The 16,313-nt window shown below is 43.8% G+C and overlaps 1 protein-coding gene across 1 annotated transcript in view; it reads right to left on the bottom strand.

Moving 5' to 3' along the window:
• Positions 1–16,313, bottom strand: part of LOC141134106 (uncharacterized) — a 148,912-nt gene that overhangs the window by 11,799 nt on the left and 120,800 nt on the right. The window contains exon 4 of the mRNA XM_073623691.1: positions 6,328–6,717. Within this exon, the coding sequence (XP_073479792.1) occupies positions 6,328–6,717 (390 nt within the window). The remainder of the gene's footprint in view (positions 1–6,327; positions 6,718–16,313) is intronic.

The following is a 16,313-nucleotide window of genomic DNA, read 5'->3' as shown; positions in this document are numbered from 1 at the left end:
GATTTACCCCCTTCTTGACCAGAGCACTTTTTACAATTTGGCACTGCGTCGCTTTAACTGCTAATTGCGCGGTCATGCAATGCTGTACCCAAACGAAATTTGCATCCTTTTCTTCCCACAAATAGAGCTTTCTTTTGATGGTACTTGATCACCTCTGCCGTTTTTTATTTTTTGCGCTATAAAAGGAAAAAGACCGAAAATTTTGAAAAAAAATGATATTTTCTACTTTTTGTTATAAAAAAATCCAATAAACTCAATTTTAGTCATACATTTAGGCCAAAATGTATTCAGCCACATGTCTTTGGTAAAAAAATGTCAATTTATTTATTGGTTTCCTCAAAAGTTATAGCATCTACAAACTAGGGTACATTTTCTGGAATTTACACAGCTTTTAGTTTATGACTGCCTGTCATTTCTTGAGGTGCTAAAATGGCTGGGCAGTACAACCCCCCCCCCAAATGACCCCATTTTGGAAAGTAGACACCCCAAGGAAATTGCTGAGAGGCATGTTGAGCCCATTGAATATTATATTTTTTTGTCCCAAGTGATTGAATAATGACAAAAAAAAAAAAAAAAAAATACAAAAAGTTGTCACTAAATGATATATTGCTCACACAGGCCATGGGCATATGTGGAATTGCACCCCAAAATACATTCAGCTGCTTCTCCTGAGTACGGGGATACCACATGTGTGGGACTTTTTGGGAGCCTAGCCGCGTACGGGGCCCCAAAATCCAATCACCGCCTTCAGGATTTCTAAGGGCGTACATTTTTGATTTCACTCCTCACTACCTATCACAGTTTTGAAGGCCATAAAATGCCCAGGTGGCACAAACCCCCCCCAAATGACCCCATTTTGGAAAGTAGACACCCCAAGCTATTTGCTGAGAGGCATGTTGAGTCCATGGAATATTTTATATTTTGACACAAGTTGCGGGAAAGTGACAATTTTTTTTTTTTTTTTTTGCACAAAGTTGTCACTAAATGATATATTGCTCACACAGGCCATGGGCATATGTGGAATTGCACCCCAAAATACATTTAGCTGCTTCTCCTGAGTATGGGGACACTACATGTGTGGGACCTTTTTGGAGCCTAGCCGCGTACAGGGCCCCGAAAACCAATCACCGCCTTCAGGATTTCTAAGGGTGTAAATTTTTGATTTCACTCTTCACTGCTTATCACAGTTTCGGAGGCCATGGAATGCCCAGGTGGCAAAAAACACCCCCCAAATGGCCCCATTTTGGAAAGTAGATACCCCGAGCTATTTGCTGAGAGGCATGGTGAGTATTTTGCAGCTCTCATTTGTTTTTGAAAATGAAGAAAGACAAGAAAAAAAATGTTTTTTTTTTCTTTTTTCAATTTTTAAAACTTTGTGACAAAAAGTGAGGTCTGCAAAATACTCACTATACCTTTCAGCAAATAGCTTGGGGTTTCTGGGTTCTGGGGTCATTTGGGGAGGGTTTTGAGCCACCTGGGCATTCCATGGCCTCCGAAACTGTGATAGGCAGTGAAGAGTGAAATCAAAAATTTACGCCCTTAGAAAGCCTGAAGGCAGTGCTTGGTTTTCGGGGTCCCGTACGCGGCTAGGCTCCCAAAAAGTCTCACACATGTGGTATCCCCGTACTCAGGAGAAGCAACAGAATGTATTTTGGGGTGTAATTTCACATATTCCCATGGCATGTTTGAGCAATATATCATTTAGTGACAACTTTGTGCAAAAAAAAAAAAAAAATTGTCTCCTTCCCGCAACTTGTTTCACAATATAAAATATTCCATGGACTCGACGTGCCTCTCAGCAAATAGCTTGGGGTGTCTACTTTCCAAAATGGGGTCATTTGGGGGGGGGGTTTGAACTGTCCTGGCATTTTATGCACAACATTTAGAAGCTTATGTCACACATCACCCACTCTTCTAACCACTTGAAGACAAAGACCTTTCTGGCACTTTTTGTTTACATGAAAAAATTATTTTTTTTTGCAAGAAAATTACTTTGAACCCCCAAACATTATATATTTTTTTAAAAGCAAATGCCCTACAGATTAAAATGGTGGGTGTTTCATTTTTTTTTTTCACACAGTATTTGCGCAGCGATTTTTCAAACGTATTTTTTGGGGAAAAAACACACTTTTTTAAATTTTAATGCACTAAAACACACTATATTGCCCAAATGTTTGATGAAATAAAAAAAGATGATCTTAGGCCGAGTACATGGATACCAAACATGACATACTTTACAATTGTGCACAAACAGTGGCAACAAAATAAATACATTTTTAAAAGCCTTTACAGGTTACCACTTTAGATTTACAGAGGAGTTCTACTGCTAAAATTACTGCCCTCGATCTGACCTTCGTGGTGATACCTCACATGCATGATGCAATTGCTGCTTACATTTGACGCCAGACCGACGCTTGCGTTCGCCTTAGCGCGAGAGCAGGGGGCGACAGGGGTGCTTTCTTTTTTTTTTTTTTTTATCTTATTTTTAAACTGTTCCTTTCATTTTTTTTTTTTTTAATCATTTTTATTGTTATCTCAGGGAATGTAAATATCCCCTATGATGGCAATAGGTAGTGACAGGTACTCTTTTTTTGAAAAAATTGGGGTCTATTAGATCCTAGATCTCTCCTCTGCCCTCAAAGCATCTGACGACACCAAGATCGGTGTGATAAAATGCTTTCCCAATTTCCCAATGGTGCTGTTTACATCCGGCGAAATCTAAGTCATGAAATGCTCGTAGCTTCCGGTTTCTTAGGCCATAGAGATGTTTGGAGCCACTCTGATCTGATCAGAGCCACTCTGGTCTCTGATCAGCTCTATGGTCAGCTGGCTGAATCACCAGCTGCATTCTCAGGTTCCCTGTTGAGACAGGAGAGCCAGAGAAAAACACGGAAGACGGTGGAGGGGGGGCATTCCCTCCCACTGCTTGTAAAAGCAGTCTAGAGGCTAATTAGCCGCTAGGATTGCTTTTACATGAAAGCCGACCGCTGGCTGAAAAGAATGATACCAAGATGATACCTACACCTGCAGGCATCATTCTGGTATAACCACTCAAAGTCGTGAATGGCGTACCTGAAGACAAAAAAATGGTTAACAAAAAAACACAGTAAACGGTAAAGTATAAAAAATTGCATACCTGAAAAACAAACATGATAAAACATAATAACAATAAAACATTGCAGAATAGAATACAGTAAAAAAGAGTAGAATAATAGAGAGAGAATAGAGAGAGAGAGAGAACAATAAAACGACAACTATTTTTAAAAATGTTATATATTATTTATTTTTTTTTTACACTTTTTTTGTAACTAACTTTTATAACTGTAACCGGTTCCAGGTTCGGGTCTCTCAAAATGCGATGGCATCTTGGGAGACCCTGTGAAAGTGTGCCTAGTCTGTGCAATGCTGTACCCTACGCTAATACTCAACTAGTGAATGGTAGCGTTCAAAACATTCACCAATGCAAAGACCAGGATTATCAGGACAGGAGGGGCAATAATAGCGGGTGTCACGCCTATATCCGCGCTTGCTGCAGACACAACATCTTTTTTGGGGGGGTTCGTTGGGTAGGGGTACTCGGGAGGACATATAGAAAATGCCTCCCATGCAGCCGACTTCATTTGGTTTGGGATGTGAATGGGGGAATTACGGGCGCTGCAGAAGTGGTGGGTTCCCAATTAGGATTGGCGAATGCAGCAGGAAGGGCATTATGGGCACGACGGGCCTGTGTTTGTCTTTTTGGTGGCAGCGGGACACTACTTGTGCTTGCCACCTCACCAGCTTGAACTGCACTTATGGGACTCGCCACGTCACCAAGTGTTACTGCAGTGCTGGTTTGACTATGACCGGGATGTACTAGGCCGCTGGTGCTTGCCAGTTCACCAAAACGCTACCAAAAAAAACTGTTAGCAATCGCAGGGATCAGGCCTGACTCTGCGAACACTGCAGTTATGCGTTTAGTGTTTTGTAAGTGTCAGTGATCGATCAATACTGCACTTGGGTGGGCTGGGTCGGGCGGAGGGGCAAAACGCAGGTGCTAGCAGGTATCTGGGCTGATCCCGCTAACACTGTGTTTTTGGGAACCCTAAACTGCTGGGGACGCTAGTATAGATCTGATCGGATGAGATATTGATCCGTTCAGATACTATACCACTAAGGGAGGTGTACAGTGCGTGCATGGGTGTTAGCGCTACTGGCACTAACCTGACACTGCCTGGGGCTGGTGCTTGCCAGTTCACCAAAACGCTACCAAAAAAACTGTTAGCGATCGCAGGGATCAGGCCTGACTCTGCAAATGCTGCAGTTATGCGTTTAGTGTTTTGTAAGTGTCAGTGATCGATCGATACTGCACTTGGGTGGGCTGGGCTGGGCGAACTAACCAGCGTCATCCGTAACAGTTATACAGTGATCACTGGTGAAAGGGTTAACTAGGGACAAATAAGGGGTTAAAACATTTTTTAGGTAGTATATGGGGGTCCCTGACGCTATAAAACGCTGACGGTGAACCTAAATATTTACCTCCCTAACTAGCGTCACCAGCGACACTAATACAACGATCAGAAAAATGATCGCTTAGTGACACTGGCGACGGGGGGTGATCAAGGGGTTAAAACTTTATTAGGGGGGGTTAGGGGGGTACCCTAGACCTAAAGGGGGCTAACCCTAACTGCCCTAACACACTAACTGTCACAAACTGACACCATGCAGTAATCAGAAAAAAAAAAACTGCTTGGTGTCAGTGTGACGGGGGGGGGGGGTGATTGGGGGGTGATCGGGGGGGATCGGGGGTGTTTTGTGTGCCTGGCATGTTCTACTGTGTGTGTGTGTGTGTGTGTGTTTTCACTCACATTACAGTCTTCTCTCCTCAGCGCCGGAACGGAAACTGCCGAGCCGAGGAGAGATGACATCATTTCCTTTGCTGCTGTTTACCATACAGCAGCATAGGAATGATTTCATTGGCCAGCGGCGATCGCGAGGGGGGGGCCACGAATGGATGGCCTCCCCCTCACCTCCGATCGCCGCTGGACAAAAGCCGACCGCCTCGGGCACCGGGGGGGTCCGATCGGACCCCCCGCCCGCGGGAGGCAGATCACGTACGGATACGTGATTCTGCCTGCCCGTGCCATTCTGCCAGCGTATATCGGCGTGAGGCGATCGGCAAGTGGTTAAGTTACAGAGGAGGTCTAGGGCTAGAATTATTGTTCTCACTCTACCAATCGCGGCAATACCTCACATATGTTGTTTGACAACCGTTCCCATATGCGGGCGCTAGTTACGTATGCGTTCGCTTCTGCACGCGAGCTCGTCTGGATGGGGCGCGTTTAACCGCTTAAGCCCCAGAGCATTTGGCTGGCCAAAAACCAGACCACTTTTTGCGATTTGGTACTGCGTTGCTTTAACTGACAATGGCGTGATCGTGCGACGTGGCTCCCAAAAAAATTGACGTCCTTTTTTTCCCCACAAACGGAGCTTTCTTTTGGTGGTATTTGATCACCTCTGCGGTTTTTATTTTTTGCGCTATAAACAAAAAAAGATCGACAATTTCGAAAAAAATGCATTATTTTTTACTTTTTGCTATAATAAATATCCCCCAAAAATATATAAAAAAACATTTTTTCCCTCAGTTTAGGCAGATACGTATTCTTCTACATATTTTTGGTAAAAAAAAAATTGCAATAAGCGTATATTGATTGGTTTGCGCAAAATCTATAGCGTCTACAAAATAGGGGATAGTTTTATGGCATTTTTATTAATTATTTTTTTTTTTTACTAGTAATGGCGGCGATCTGTAATTTTTATCGTGACTGCGACATTATGGCGGACACGTCGGACAATTTTAACACATTTTTGGAACCATTGGCATTAATACAGCGATCAGTGCGATTAAAATTGCATTGATTATTGTAAAAATGTCACTGGCACTGAAGGGGTTAAAACTAGGGGGCAGGGAAGGGGTTAATGTGTGTCCTAGTACGTGTTCTAACTGAAGGGGGCAGGGAAACTAACAGATCAAAACTGCAGTGACATCACCACACTTGTAGTCCATTGATACCTCCTCCAGCTCCACAACTGAAGGTTTGTACCTCAGTACAGACCCAAGCTGGAGGAAGAACCTGCAGGAGGCAGAGCATTGCACCAATGATCCATTGATCACAGCTGCAAAACTTTTCAGGCTCAAATGTGAAAAATTTTTATAAGCACATTTTGGCTTTTTGCAATATGGGTGTATTTATTCTTTTTAAAAAGGTACAATTCTCCTTTAAGCCCTGTAATGCATAAAAATGTTTGTACATTTAATGAGAATGAAAAAAATAAAGTAATTTATACCTGTGGAGGTCTGATTTTTTACATTTCGATATAATTGTGTCCCGTTCCCGTATTTCAACACTGAGTTGGTCTTGTCACTTCCAATACAAAATTTCAGCATCACAAAGCAGTAGTAGGTGGTGGTATCTGTATCTTGGGCCCCGTTTATTTGGAGATCAGTTGATCCATTCAGCTGAGTTCTTCCACTGTAACTGGGATGAACCATCAGATCAGAGGGGTGATAGGCGTAGGGTCCCGTTGGGCTGCCCACTCTCCAGAAAACTCCACTCCACAGAAGGTTTTGGTCTGGTGGGACGGTGTATGAGCAGCTGATGGTGACAGAGGCTCCTTCATTAGCCGTTATATTTTCAGGCTGAGTGACTGTGAACTTGGGATCATTCTGAGTAGGATCTGGGAAGAGAAAGTGTTCTACATTGAAAGAAAATATATAGTGAGCAAATGTCATTTTTGGTGGGGGATGGATCTTTGGCACTCTAGGCTCACACCGGGTGTCATTCAACCCAGAAGACAACCATCACTGCGGTTACCAAGTGACTTTGGTGTTTTACGCTCAAGCAGGACCAAGTCATTGTAATAATAAGAAATTCCACTCCTAAAGCAGAACTCAGCTAAACAGCTCAATTTGCAAACAAAATATGTATAATGAATGTGAGTTGTTTTACCTACCATAGGATACTTATTTCTGGCCACCCAATACTAAGATATACCGAGCTCCGCCACACAGCAAAACCCTGCCTGGCAGAAGGGGAGATCGGATTTTTTTTCTGCTGCATTTAAAGCAGAATTTTACCAATAAAAACTTGGTAAAAAAATAGTGTTCTTTAGCAAGGAACACACATTCCACATTAATAATGATGCTACCAACATTAGTGTGTGCTGTAAATTGCATCCAGCATTGCTCCTGTTTCGTCTGGCTGGAGGCAGCCATTTTGTTGAAGCCCAGAGCCCCTGAGCAGCACTAAATCTTTAGGCTGTCAGCAGATCTGCCTCTGCCTTTTTTGCATACCAGAGCCTTAATCCGAGCATGCAGCCTAGCTGGCCAGGAAAGGGAGGGGTATGGGTGTGTGGCTCCCCTATCCTGAACTATACCAAGCCATGTGTCCTCAACATGGGAGGGTGTCTCCCTGGCAAAGCACTTTGTCCCCATATTGATGAGGACAGGGGCCTCTTCCCCACAACCCTGGCTGGTGGTTACATAATAATAATAATAATAATAATAATAATAATAATAATGATAATATTATACAGGATCTAAATAGTGCCAACAGTTTGAGCAGTGCTTTACAATATAAAGAGTGACACTATGGTTACAATTCAATTCAATACAGGAGGGTTAGGGGGGTACTGCTCCTGAAAGCCTAAAAATCTAATAGGTTGTGGGGATCTGTCGGCAGGGACTTATTGAAAACTTATTTGATAATAAGGGGGCACCCAGATGCTGCCCCCCCCCACATGAATACTGTAAGTATGGGCTATATAGAACCTCTATTCGTTCACAAAAAATAATAATTGTAACCTATAAATAAAGACACTCATACATTTGAAAAGTCTTTTAAAAACATTTACAACATACATTATTTGAAGAGTATCCAATATTGTACACCATACCTCTTGACACACACCTCGTACTCTTCTGCGATAATTGCAAAAGACCAAAGACCTTTGAGTTATATAGAGGAATTCAAAGATGATATAGGTAATAGGATCACTACCCCTGAGGATATTATATATATAGATGTTGGTGTTTTTACACAGATTTGTGTAAGGTATGCTATGAAATGTCTCATTTACAACACTTTTTGGATTCTTTGACTCTATCAACTTTATCGTAGGTGGATTGCTCCCTATTAGATTCCCCTCTTACCTTGGAGGAGCTGCAGAAAGCGGTTGCTAGTATTCCTAATAACAAGGCTCCAGGAGCCGGTGGGTTGCAATGTATATACAAAACATTATTGGGAGGCTCTGTTGCCTAAGCTATTGGCTGCGTTCAATGAAGTATTTGAAATAGGTTCATTATTGCATTCTATGAGTGAAGCCTTGATAGTTGGATTGTTAAAACCAGATAAAAAAAAACCCTTATTGTCAGAGTCATATCACCCAATTTCATAACTTATGGTGGACGTGAAAGTTTTAGCTAAAATAGCCAATCAATTGTCTTATTGGAAAATGAATTAATCCGGATCAATCCGTTTTTATACCAACCAGATCCTTGGCTTCCAATATTTGATGTTTGTTCCCTAATTTGCAAATTTCAGCAGTTAAGGCAGCAGAGCAATCCTTTTCTTGAATGCAGCCAAGGCCTTTGATAGTACAGAATGTAATTTTTCTTTGGCAGATATTACAAAGATTTGGCTTTGGCAACCATTTTATAAACTGTGTTAAACTCATATATGCATCCCCTATAGCACGCATACAAGTTAATGGGAGGCTTTCTGAATCGCTTTCCCTTTTAGAGGTACCCGTGTAGGCAGTTACAGTCTACTTTCTCCCCTGTAGGTGGTGCTCTTCTGCAGTGGCACTGTTGTTGGAGATGAAGTCAAGAGGAACTGCATTCCTTTATAGTTTTCACGGTCACTGGGGAAGCATTTAATTGGTTGTCGCTGTCCCATGTGACCCAGGAAGCCATCTTGGGTCAGGCAGAGCCATTTTAAGGCCATGGCTACCAGGTTTGGTGCGCATTTGCGAGTTGGTAGTATAGGGACAAGTACCTTGCTTGTTAGGGACATGTAAGGGTCCAGGGCTCACTACGCATGCACCAATGGCGCGTTGCCGCAAGAGAAAATCCGTGCCAACTGAGCATGCACCAAAGACGCCTCAGTGCGCCAACCCGCACCTGTGCAGAATACCTGATGGAAAAAGGCAGGAAAATGCACAGGAGGCGCACAGGAAGTGACCACAACCTGATGGAAAAAGGCGGGAAAATGCCCAGGAGGCGCACAGGAAGTGACCTCAACCTGATGGAAAAAGGCAGGAAAATGGCCAGGAGGCGCACAGGAAGTCACCTCATACTTCCCTATATAAGCCCAGACACCGCCAAATTGCTGGATTATCTTCAGCCCCCCCTTGTTTCTGTGCTAGTGTGTGATCTGTCTGAACTTGTTGTGACCTGGAAACCTATTTGACTACTCTTGATTGCTGCTTGACATTGACCTCAGATTTGTACCTTGACCATTCTACTTCTTTGTCCCTTTTGTACTCAGCTGCCAGCTTGGAACCGACTCCGGCTTGGATCTCATCCATTCTTCTTCTGATTAACCCTTTTATACTTCATTGCCAAACGGGACTTGACCTCGGCTCGGATCTCAGGCTAAGGCTTGCACGGTGCTCCGCACCCCTGGCACCCGTGCCACTCTGTGTCCACCAAGTCTCTGTCTCCATCTCCAGAGGCTTCAGGGACCCGAGGTGCAAGGGAGGCCTCCCCACTACTTCAGTCTCACATCAGGTACATGGCCCTCGTGACAGGACAGTTGTAAGGGAAAGGTTCCCTAACAGAGGGGGGGGGTGTAGGGATGCATCTATTTTGGACTTCATCTTATTTGGGCACAAGACATTCTACTCTCTTAACAGATGCTGCCAGTCTGGCTAATACCTGCTCTCTTCACATTACTGGAAATCGTGAGTGCACCCAGCTGGGCAGCCTTCCCACAGGGTTTGTTGTGAACTGCTGCTGTACTATTTCAATACAGTTTCTTCACTGCACCTGACTGTGTGAATTTTTATTGCCTCACCATGCTGCACCTCACCTACACCTGGCAGGGGTGCTATTTGTCACCCCTGCTGTTTGCCTAAGCCTTAGAGCCATTGGCTGCAGCTATTCGGCAGTTCTCACAAATAGTGGGCTTTCAGGGATCTATGGGGGAGGATAAAATATCTGTATGCAGATGATACTCTCTTTTTTGTGGGTGATACCATACACTCCCTTAGTGAAAATATGTCCCTAATTACTACTTATGGGAGATTCTCTGGGTTTTCCATTAACTGGGACAAGTTTGTGGTGATGCCTTTAGATCCCATTAGAGAGACCCTCCCAGTTGCAGCTTCTCAAATAAATGTTACATCTTTTAAATATTTTTCTCTTAATATGGCAGAATATCCCAACTTGAATATATTTCCATTATTGTGTAAAATGCGCAAAGTTTTTGTTGATTGGTAGGGACGATCCCGCGGTTCGAGTCGAACGTAAGTTCCCCTATTTGACGAATTCTAAACATTATGGGGCGTACGCGGCAAATTTGAGCACCGCAAAATGCCCCATAATGCACTGCGAGATTGCAGTGCATTGATGTCTGATAATTGGCTAAAGCATGCACATGACCTGCATGCTTTGGCCAATCACAGCGGGCTCTGCTATGAAAGCCATGATTGGCCAAATGCAGGGTGCCTTCGTCCAAACATGGCTCAGGGGGCTAAGTCCATGCCCCACACTATGTAAGGCTGCTTACATAGCAGCCGTATATAGTGTAATAAATGAGAGCAGCAAAATTACATTTCTAAAGGAAAAAATGTAATTTAAAACTGCTGGCAGCTGTAACATATTGCTGAATCCCGATAATATAGATAAAAGTAAATTAAAAAAACGGCGTGGGTCCCCCCAGTCCATAACAGGTCCTTTGGGTCTGGTATGGATATTAAGGGGAACCCCGTGCTAATTTTTTTTTTAAATGATGTGGGGGGCCCCCCCCCAAAATCCATACCAGTCCCTTCAGGTCTGGTATGGATTTTAAAGGGAACCCTGCGCCAAAATGAAAAAAAACAAAACATACCAGCCTATGCGTGTGCCCGGCGGTCGCTATGGCCACTGGGCACCCGCGATCACTCCACACAGAGACAGAACGAAGATCTGTCAATGTAAACAGTCAGCTCTCCATGCTGTCAGAGGTGAGGAGAGCGATCTGTTGTTCATACTAAGTATGAACAACAATCGCTCTCCTCACTCAGTCAGTCCCCTCCCCCCACAGTTAGAATCACTCCCTAGGGAACACAGTTAACCCCTTGATCAGCCCCTAGTCTTAACCCCTTACCTGCCAGTGACATTTACATAGTAATCAGTGCATTTTTATAGCACTGATCGCTGTATAAATGCCATTGGTCCCAAAAATGTGTCAAAAGTGTCCGATCTGTCTGCCATAATGTTGTAGCCCGATAAAAATCGCTGATCGCCACCATTACTTCTAAAAAAAAAAATAATAATAAAAATGCCATAAATCTTTTCCCTATTTTATTTTGTAGATGCTATAACTTTTGTGCAAACCAATCAATATATGCTGATTGCGATTTTTATTACCAAAAATATGTATAAGAATACATAGCGGCCTAAACTGAGGAAAAAAATTCGCTTTTTTGAAAAAAAATTGGGGGCGTTTATTATAGCAAAAAGTACAAAATATTGTGTTTTCAAAATTGTCGCTCTTTTTTGTTTATAGCACATAAAGAAAGACCACAGAGATGATCAAATACCACCAAAAGAAAGCTCTATTTGTGGGGAAAAAAATCACATCAATTTTGTTTGGGTACAACGTTGCACGACCGCGCAATTGTCAGTTAAAGCGATGTAGTGCCGTATCACAAAAAATGGCCTGTTTATTGAGCAGCCAAATCTTCCGGGGCTGAAGTGATTAAACTGTCTAAAAAACCATGGAAAAAAAATTTGCAATATTTTGGCACATCAAGTCCTTTCAGAACTATTTAAAAGAATATATAAACCCTTTTGGACTAATGCCGCGTACACACGGTCGGACTTTTCGTCTACAAAAGTCCGACAGCCTGTCCGACAGACTTCCTGCGGACTTTCGGCGGACTTGCAGCAGACTTTCTAACGAACGGACTTGCCTACACACGACCACACAAAAGTCCGACGGATTCGTACGTGATGACGTACACCGGACTAAAATAAGGAAGTTCATAGCCAGTAGCCAATAGCTGCCCTAGCATGGGTTTTTGTCCGTCGGACTAGCACACAGACGAGCGGATTTCGGGGTCCGTCGTAGTTACGACGTAAAGATTTGAAGCATGTTTCAAATCTAAAGTCCGTCGGATTTGAGGCTGAAAAAGTCTGCTGAAAGTCCGGAGAAGCCCACACACGATCGGATTACCAGCCAGCTTTAGTCCGTCGGCGTCCGTTGGACTTTTGTAGACGAAAAGTCCGACCGTGTGTACGCGGCATTAGAGTTCAGATCTTCCCCACACTGGAGGACCTGGACTCTAATTTAAAAAAAAAGTGGGAAAAAATTTTACGCAAATGATCAAGTGGAATGATAAATTTAATAAGTAAATAAGTGAATATAAAAAGCGTCTAGGGGCCCTAGATAGAGAGAGAAACAACAAATTGCAAACAAATAAGACTCATAAATCATTTCCAGATAGGGAAAAGAAGCTCAAAAATCTATTGGAAGGTTACAATAAAGAGATACTAATTAACAAAGAAAAAAAGTTTGCAAGGGACAAAAATGCATTGCAGAAAGGAAAAGCATATAGATGGAACCAAAATTATCAGTTAAAGCATAGATTTTCTATGAAAAAAGGACCAATACTCTGCAAATTTACCAATTTCTTCTAGTCTATATTCCACCTTTTCACAGGTACCTTCCAAACATAAGTGTCCGCAGCGTACTAAATGCCAACACCATGGTGATCCAACACAAGGACAAACAGCCAAGAAACCTAGTTTTGTTGTCTCTCAAATGGTATCAAATAAAAAAACTTCTGTACATGGGTGTGTTTCTTCTATGGTAATGTACCAGCTACGTGATCTCGAAAAATTTTAATTCAACAAAGATCTCCAATTGTTTGTACGCAAACCTATTCCAAAGGGCCTCTACCATAAACAAGGAAACGTTAATTATCCGCCTCCAAGTGATAATAAGGCTTTGGCCAATTATGGCTCAGGGGATTTAGTACACGCCCCACACTATATAAGGCCGCCTGCACGGCGGCCCTGTGCAGTGTGTTCCGGTGTGCTGAGAAATAGAGAGAGAGAGAGTGTCATTTCATTTGAGTTAGCTAGATTAGGCAGGACAGTCAGTCATTTAGCTGCACTTAAAGTGTATTGTGTATATATATGCATCCCAGGTGTTGCATATATATATATATATATATATATATATATATATACACTGTATTCAGTTTAGCTAGATCCGTTCCTGTTATCTTCTAGACTATTTACATTTAGTGCAGTGCGTCCTGCTCACAGTGTTCAGCTAGATCCGTTCCTGTTATATTCCTACTGACAGGCAGGCTTGTCTTGTTACAGTATTTTGAAGAAAATTACTGGTGTTCTTTTGATCCTATTAGTACCACAGTCAGGCAGCTAGACTATTTACATTTAGTGCAGAGCGTCCTGCTCACAGTATTCTGCTAAACCTACAAGTTAGTGGGGTGCGTCCTGCTCACAGTGTTCAGCTAGATCCGTTTCTGTTATCTTCTTACTGACAGGCAGGCTTGTCTTGTTACAGTAAATACAGCTACCTGAAGAAAATTGCTGGTGTTCTTTTGATCCTATTAGTACCACAGTCAGGCAGCTAGACTATTTACATTTAGTGCAGTGCGTCCTGCTCACAGTGTTCAGCTAGATCCGTTCCTGTTATCTTCTTACTGACAGGCAGGCTTGTCTTGTTACAGTATTTTGAAGAAAATTACTGGTGTTCTTTTGATCCTATTAGTACCACAGTCAGGCAGCTAGACTAATTACATTTAGTGCAGAGCGTCCTGCTCACAGTGTTCTGCTAAACCTACAAGTTAGTGGGGTGCGTCCTGCTCACAGTGTTCAGCTAAACCTACAAGTTAGTGGGGTGCGTCCACCTCACAGTGTTCAGCTAAACCTACAAGCTAGTGGGGTGCGTCCTGCTCACAGTGTTCAGCTAGATCCGTTTCTGTTATCTTCTTACTGACAGGCAGGCTTGTCTTGTTACAGTAAATACAGCTACCTGAAGAAAATTGCTGGTGTTCTTTTGATCCTATTAGTACCACAGTCAGGCAGCTAGACTATTTACAGTTAGTGCAGTGCGTCCTGCTCAGTGTTCTGCTAAACCTACAAGTTAGTGGGGTGCGTCCACCTCACAGTGTTCAGCTAAACCTACAAGTTAGTGGGGTGCGTCCACCTCACAGTGTTCAGCTAAACCTACAAGCTAGTGGGGTGCGTCCTGCTCACAGTGTTCAGCTAGATCCGTTTCTGTTATCTTCTTACTGACAGGCAGGCTTGTCTTGTTACAGTAAATACAGCTACCTGAAGAAAATTGCTTGTGTTCTTTTGATCCTATTAGTACCACAGTCAGGCAGCTAGACTATTTACAGTGCGTCCTGCTCACAGTGTTCAGCTAAACCTACAAGTTAGTGGGGTGCGTCCACCTCACAGTGTTCAGCTAAACCTACAAGCTAGTGGGGTGCGTCCTGCTCACAGTGTTCAGCTAGATCCGTTTCTGTTATCTTCTTACTGACAGGCAGGCTTGTCTTGTTACAGTAAATACAGCTACCTGAAGAAAATTGCTTGTGTTCTTTTGATCCTATTAGTACCACAGTCAGGCAGCTAGACTATTTACAGTGCATCCTGCTCACAGTGTTCTGCTAAACCTACAAGTTAGTGGGGTGCGTCCACCTCACAGTGTTCAGCTAAAGCTACCTGTAGAAGGTTGGTGGTGTTCTCATACTACAGGCAGGCAGTTAATTTTGCTAGCTGCAGTATCAGTACACATATATATATATATATCCCAGCTTAGTGCAGCTACAGGCCATTAGTATGTCTGGAAGGCCAAGAAGGAGAAGCAGACAGTCACAAGCCAATAAGAGAGGGCAAGCAGGCTCTGTGTCTAGTGCTGGTCGTGGAGACGGTGCATCCTCATCAGCACATGGCCATGGGACACGCTTGGCCTTTTTTTCGACAGCTGGCCATGTTGAGCCGCAACATGCGGAAGACTTGGTCGAGTGGATGACCAAGCCGTCCTCATCCTCCTCATCCTCTCTCACCCATGCCCAGGGTACTTTGTCTGGCAAAGCAGCGGCCTCTTCCCTCGGCTCAATGTCATCAGTGACTCCTTCCCTAGCCCCACCATGTCCTCCTGAGGAGTCCCTCGAACTGTTTGACCACAGTGTTGGGTACATGCTCCAGGAGGATGCCCAGCGTTTGGAAGGCTCTGATGATGATACTGAGCTCGATGAAGGCAGTAACACGAGCACGGACAGAGGGGGTGCCCAAGAAGGACAGCAATCATGCTCCCCTGCTGCAGCATACTGCCAGGTTTGCTCCAGTGATGAGGAGGGAGGGGATGATGAGGTCACTGACTCAACGTGGGTGCCTGATAAGAGAGAGGATGAGGAGGAGGAGGCGGCACATCACCAACGAGGCAGGATGCCCTCCAGGGGCCAGCCTAAGGGCAGCACATTGACTGCATCACACCCCAAAGCTCCATATGTGCAGGGTGCTGCAGTCTCTGCGCGTTATTCAAAAAGTTCTTCGGTGTGGGCCTTTTTTGAGATGAGTGCATCAGATCGCACCGCTGCTATTTGCAACATATGTCTCAAGCGTATCTCGCGTGGCCAAAACATCTCCCGCTTGGGTACCACATGCTTGACCAGACATATGTTGACCTGCCATGCAGTTCGTTGGCAAGCGTATCTAAAAGACCCACACCAAAGAACAAAGAGGACCTCTCCTTGCTCCTCATCAGCTGAGATTTCCAACCCCACTAGACCTTCAGTCTTCTCTGAGACCTGCACTGAGAGGAATGAAGGTGTAGAATTAGGTGTGTCACAGCCAAGTACTTGTGGGCAATCTGATTTTGGTACACCGACGTCAGATTGTACCAGGCAAATTTCCCTGCCCCAGCTGCTGCACCGCCGAAAGAAGTTTGCTCCCAGCCATCCACATGCCCAGCGGTTGAATGCTAGCTTGGCAAAATTGCTAGCACTTCAACTGCTGCCTTTTCAGTTGGTAGACTCTGCCCCCTTCCGTGAGTTTGTGGAATGTGCGGTTCCTCAGTGGCAGGTACCCAAAC

Source organism: Aquarana catesbeiana, linkage group LG03 (genome assembly GCF_042186555.1).
Source record: "Aquarana catesbeiana isolate 2022-GZ linkage group LG03, ASM4218655v1, whole genome shotgun sequence".
NCBI classification, from domain to species: Eukaryota; Metazoa; Chordata; class Amphibia; order Anura; family Ranidae; genus Aquarana; species Aquarana catesbeiana.
Note: the sequence above shows the minus strand (reverse complement) of the source record. Positions and strands in the feature narration are given on the sequence as shown.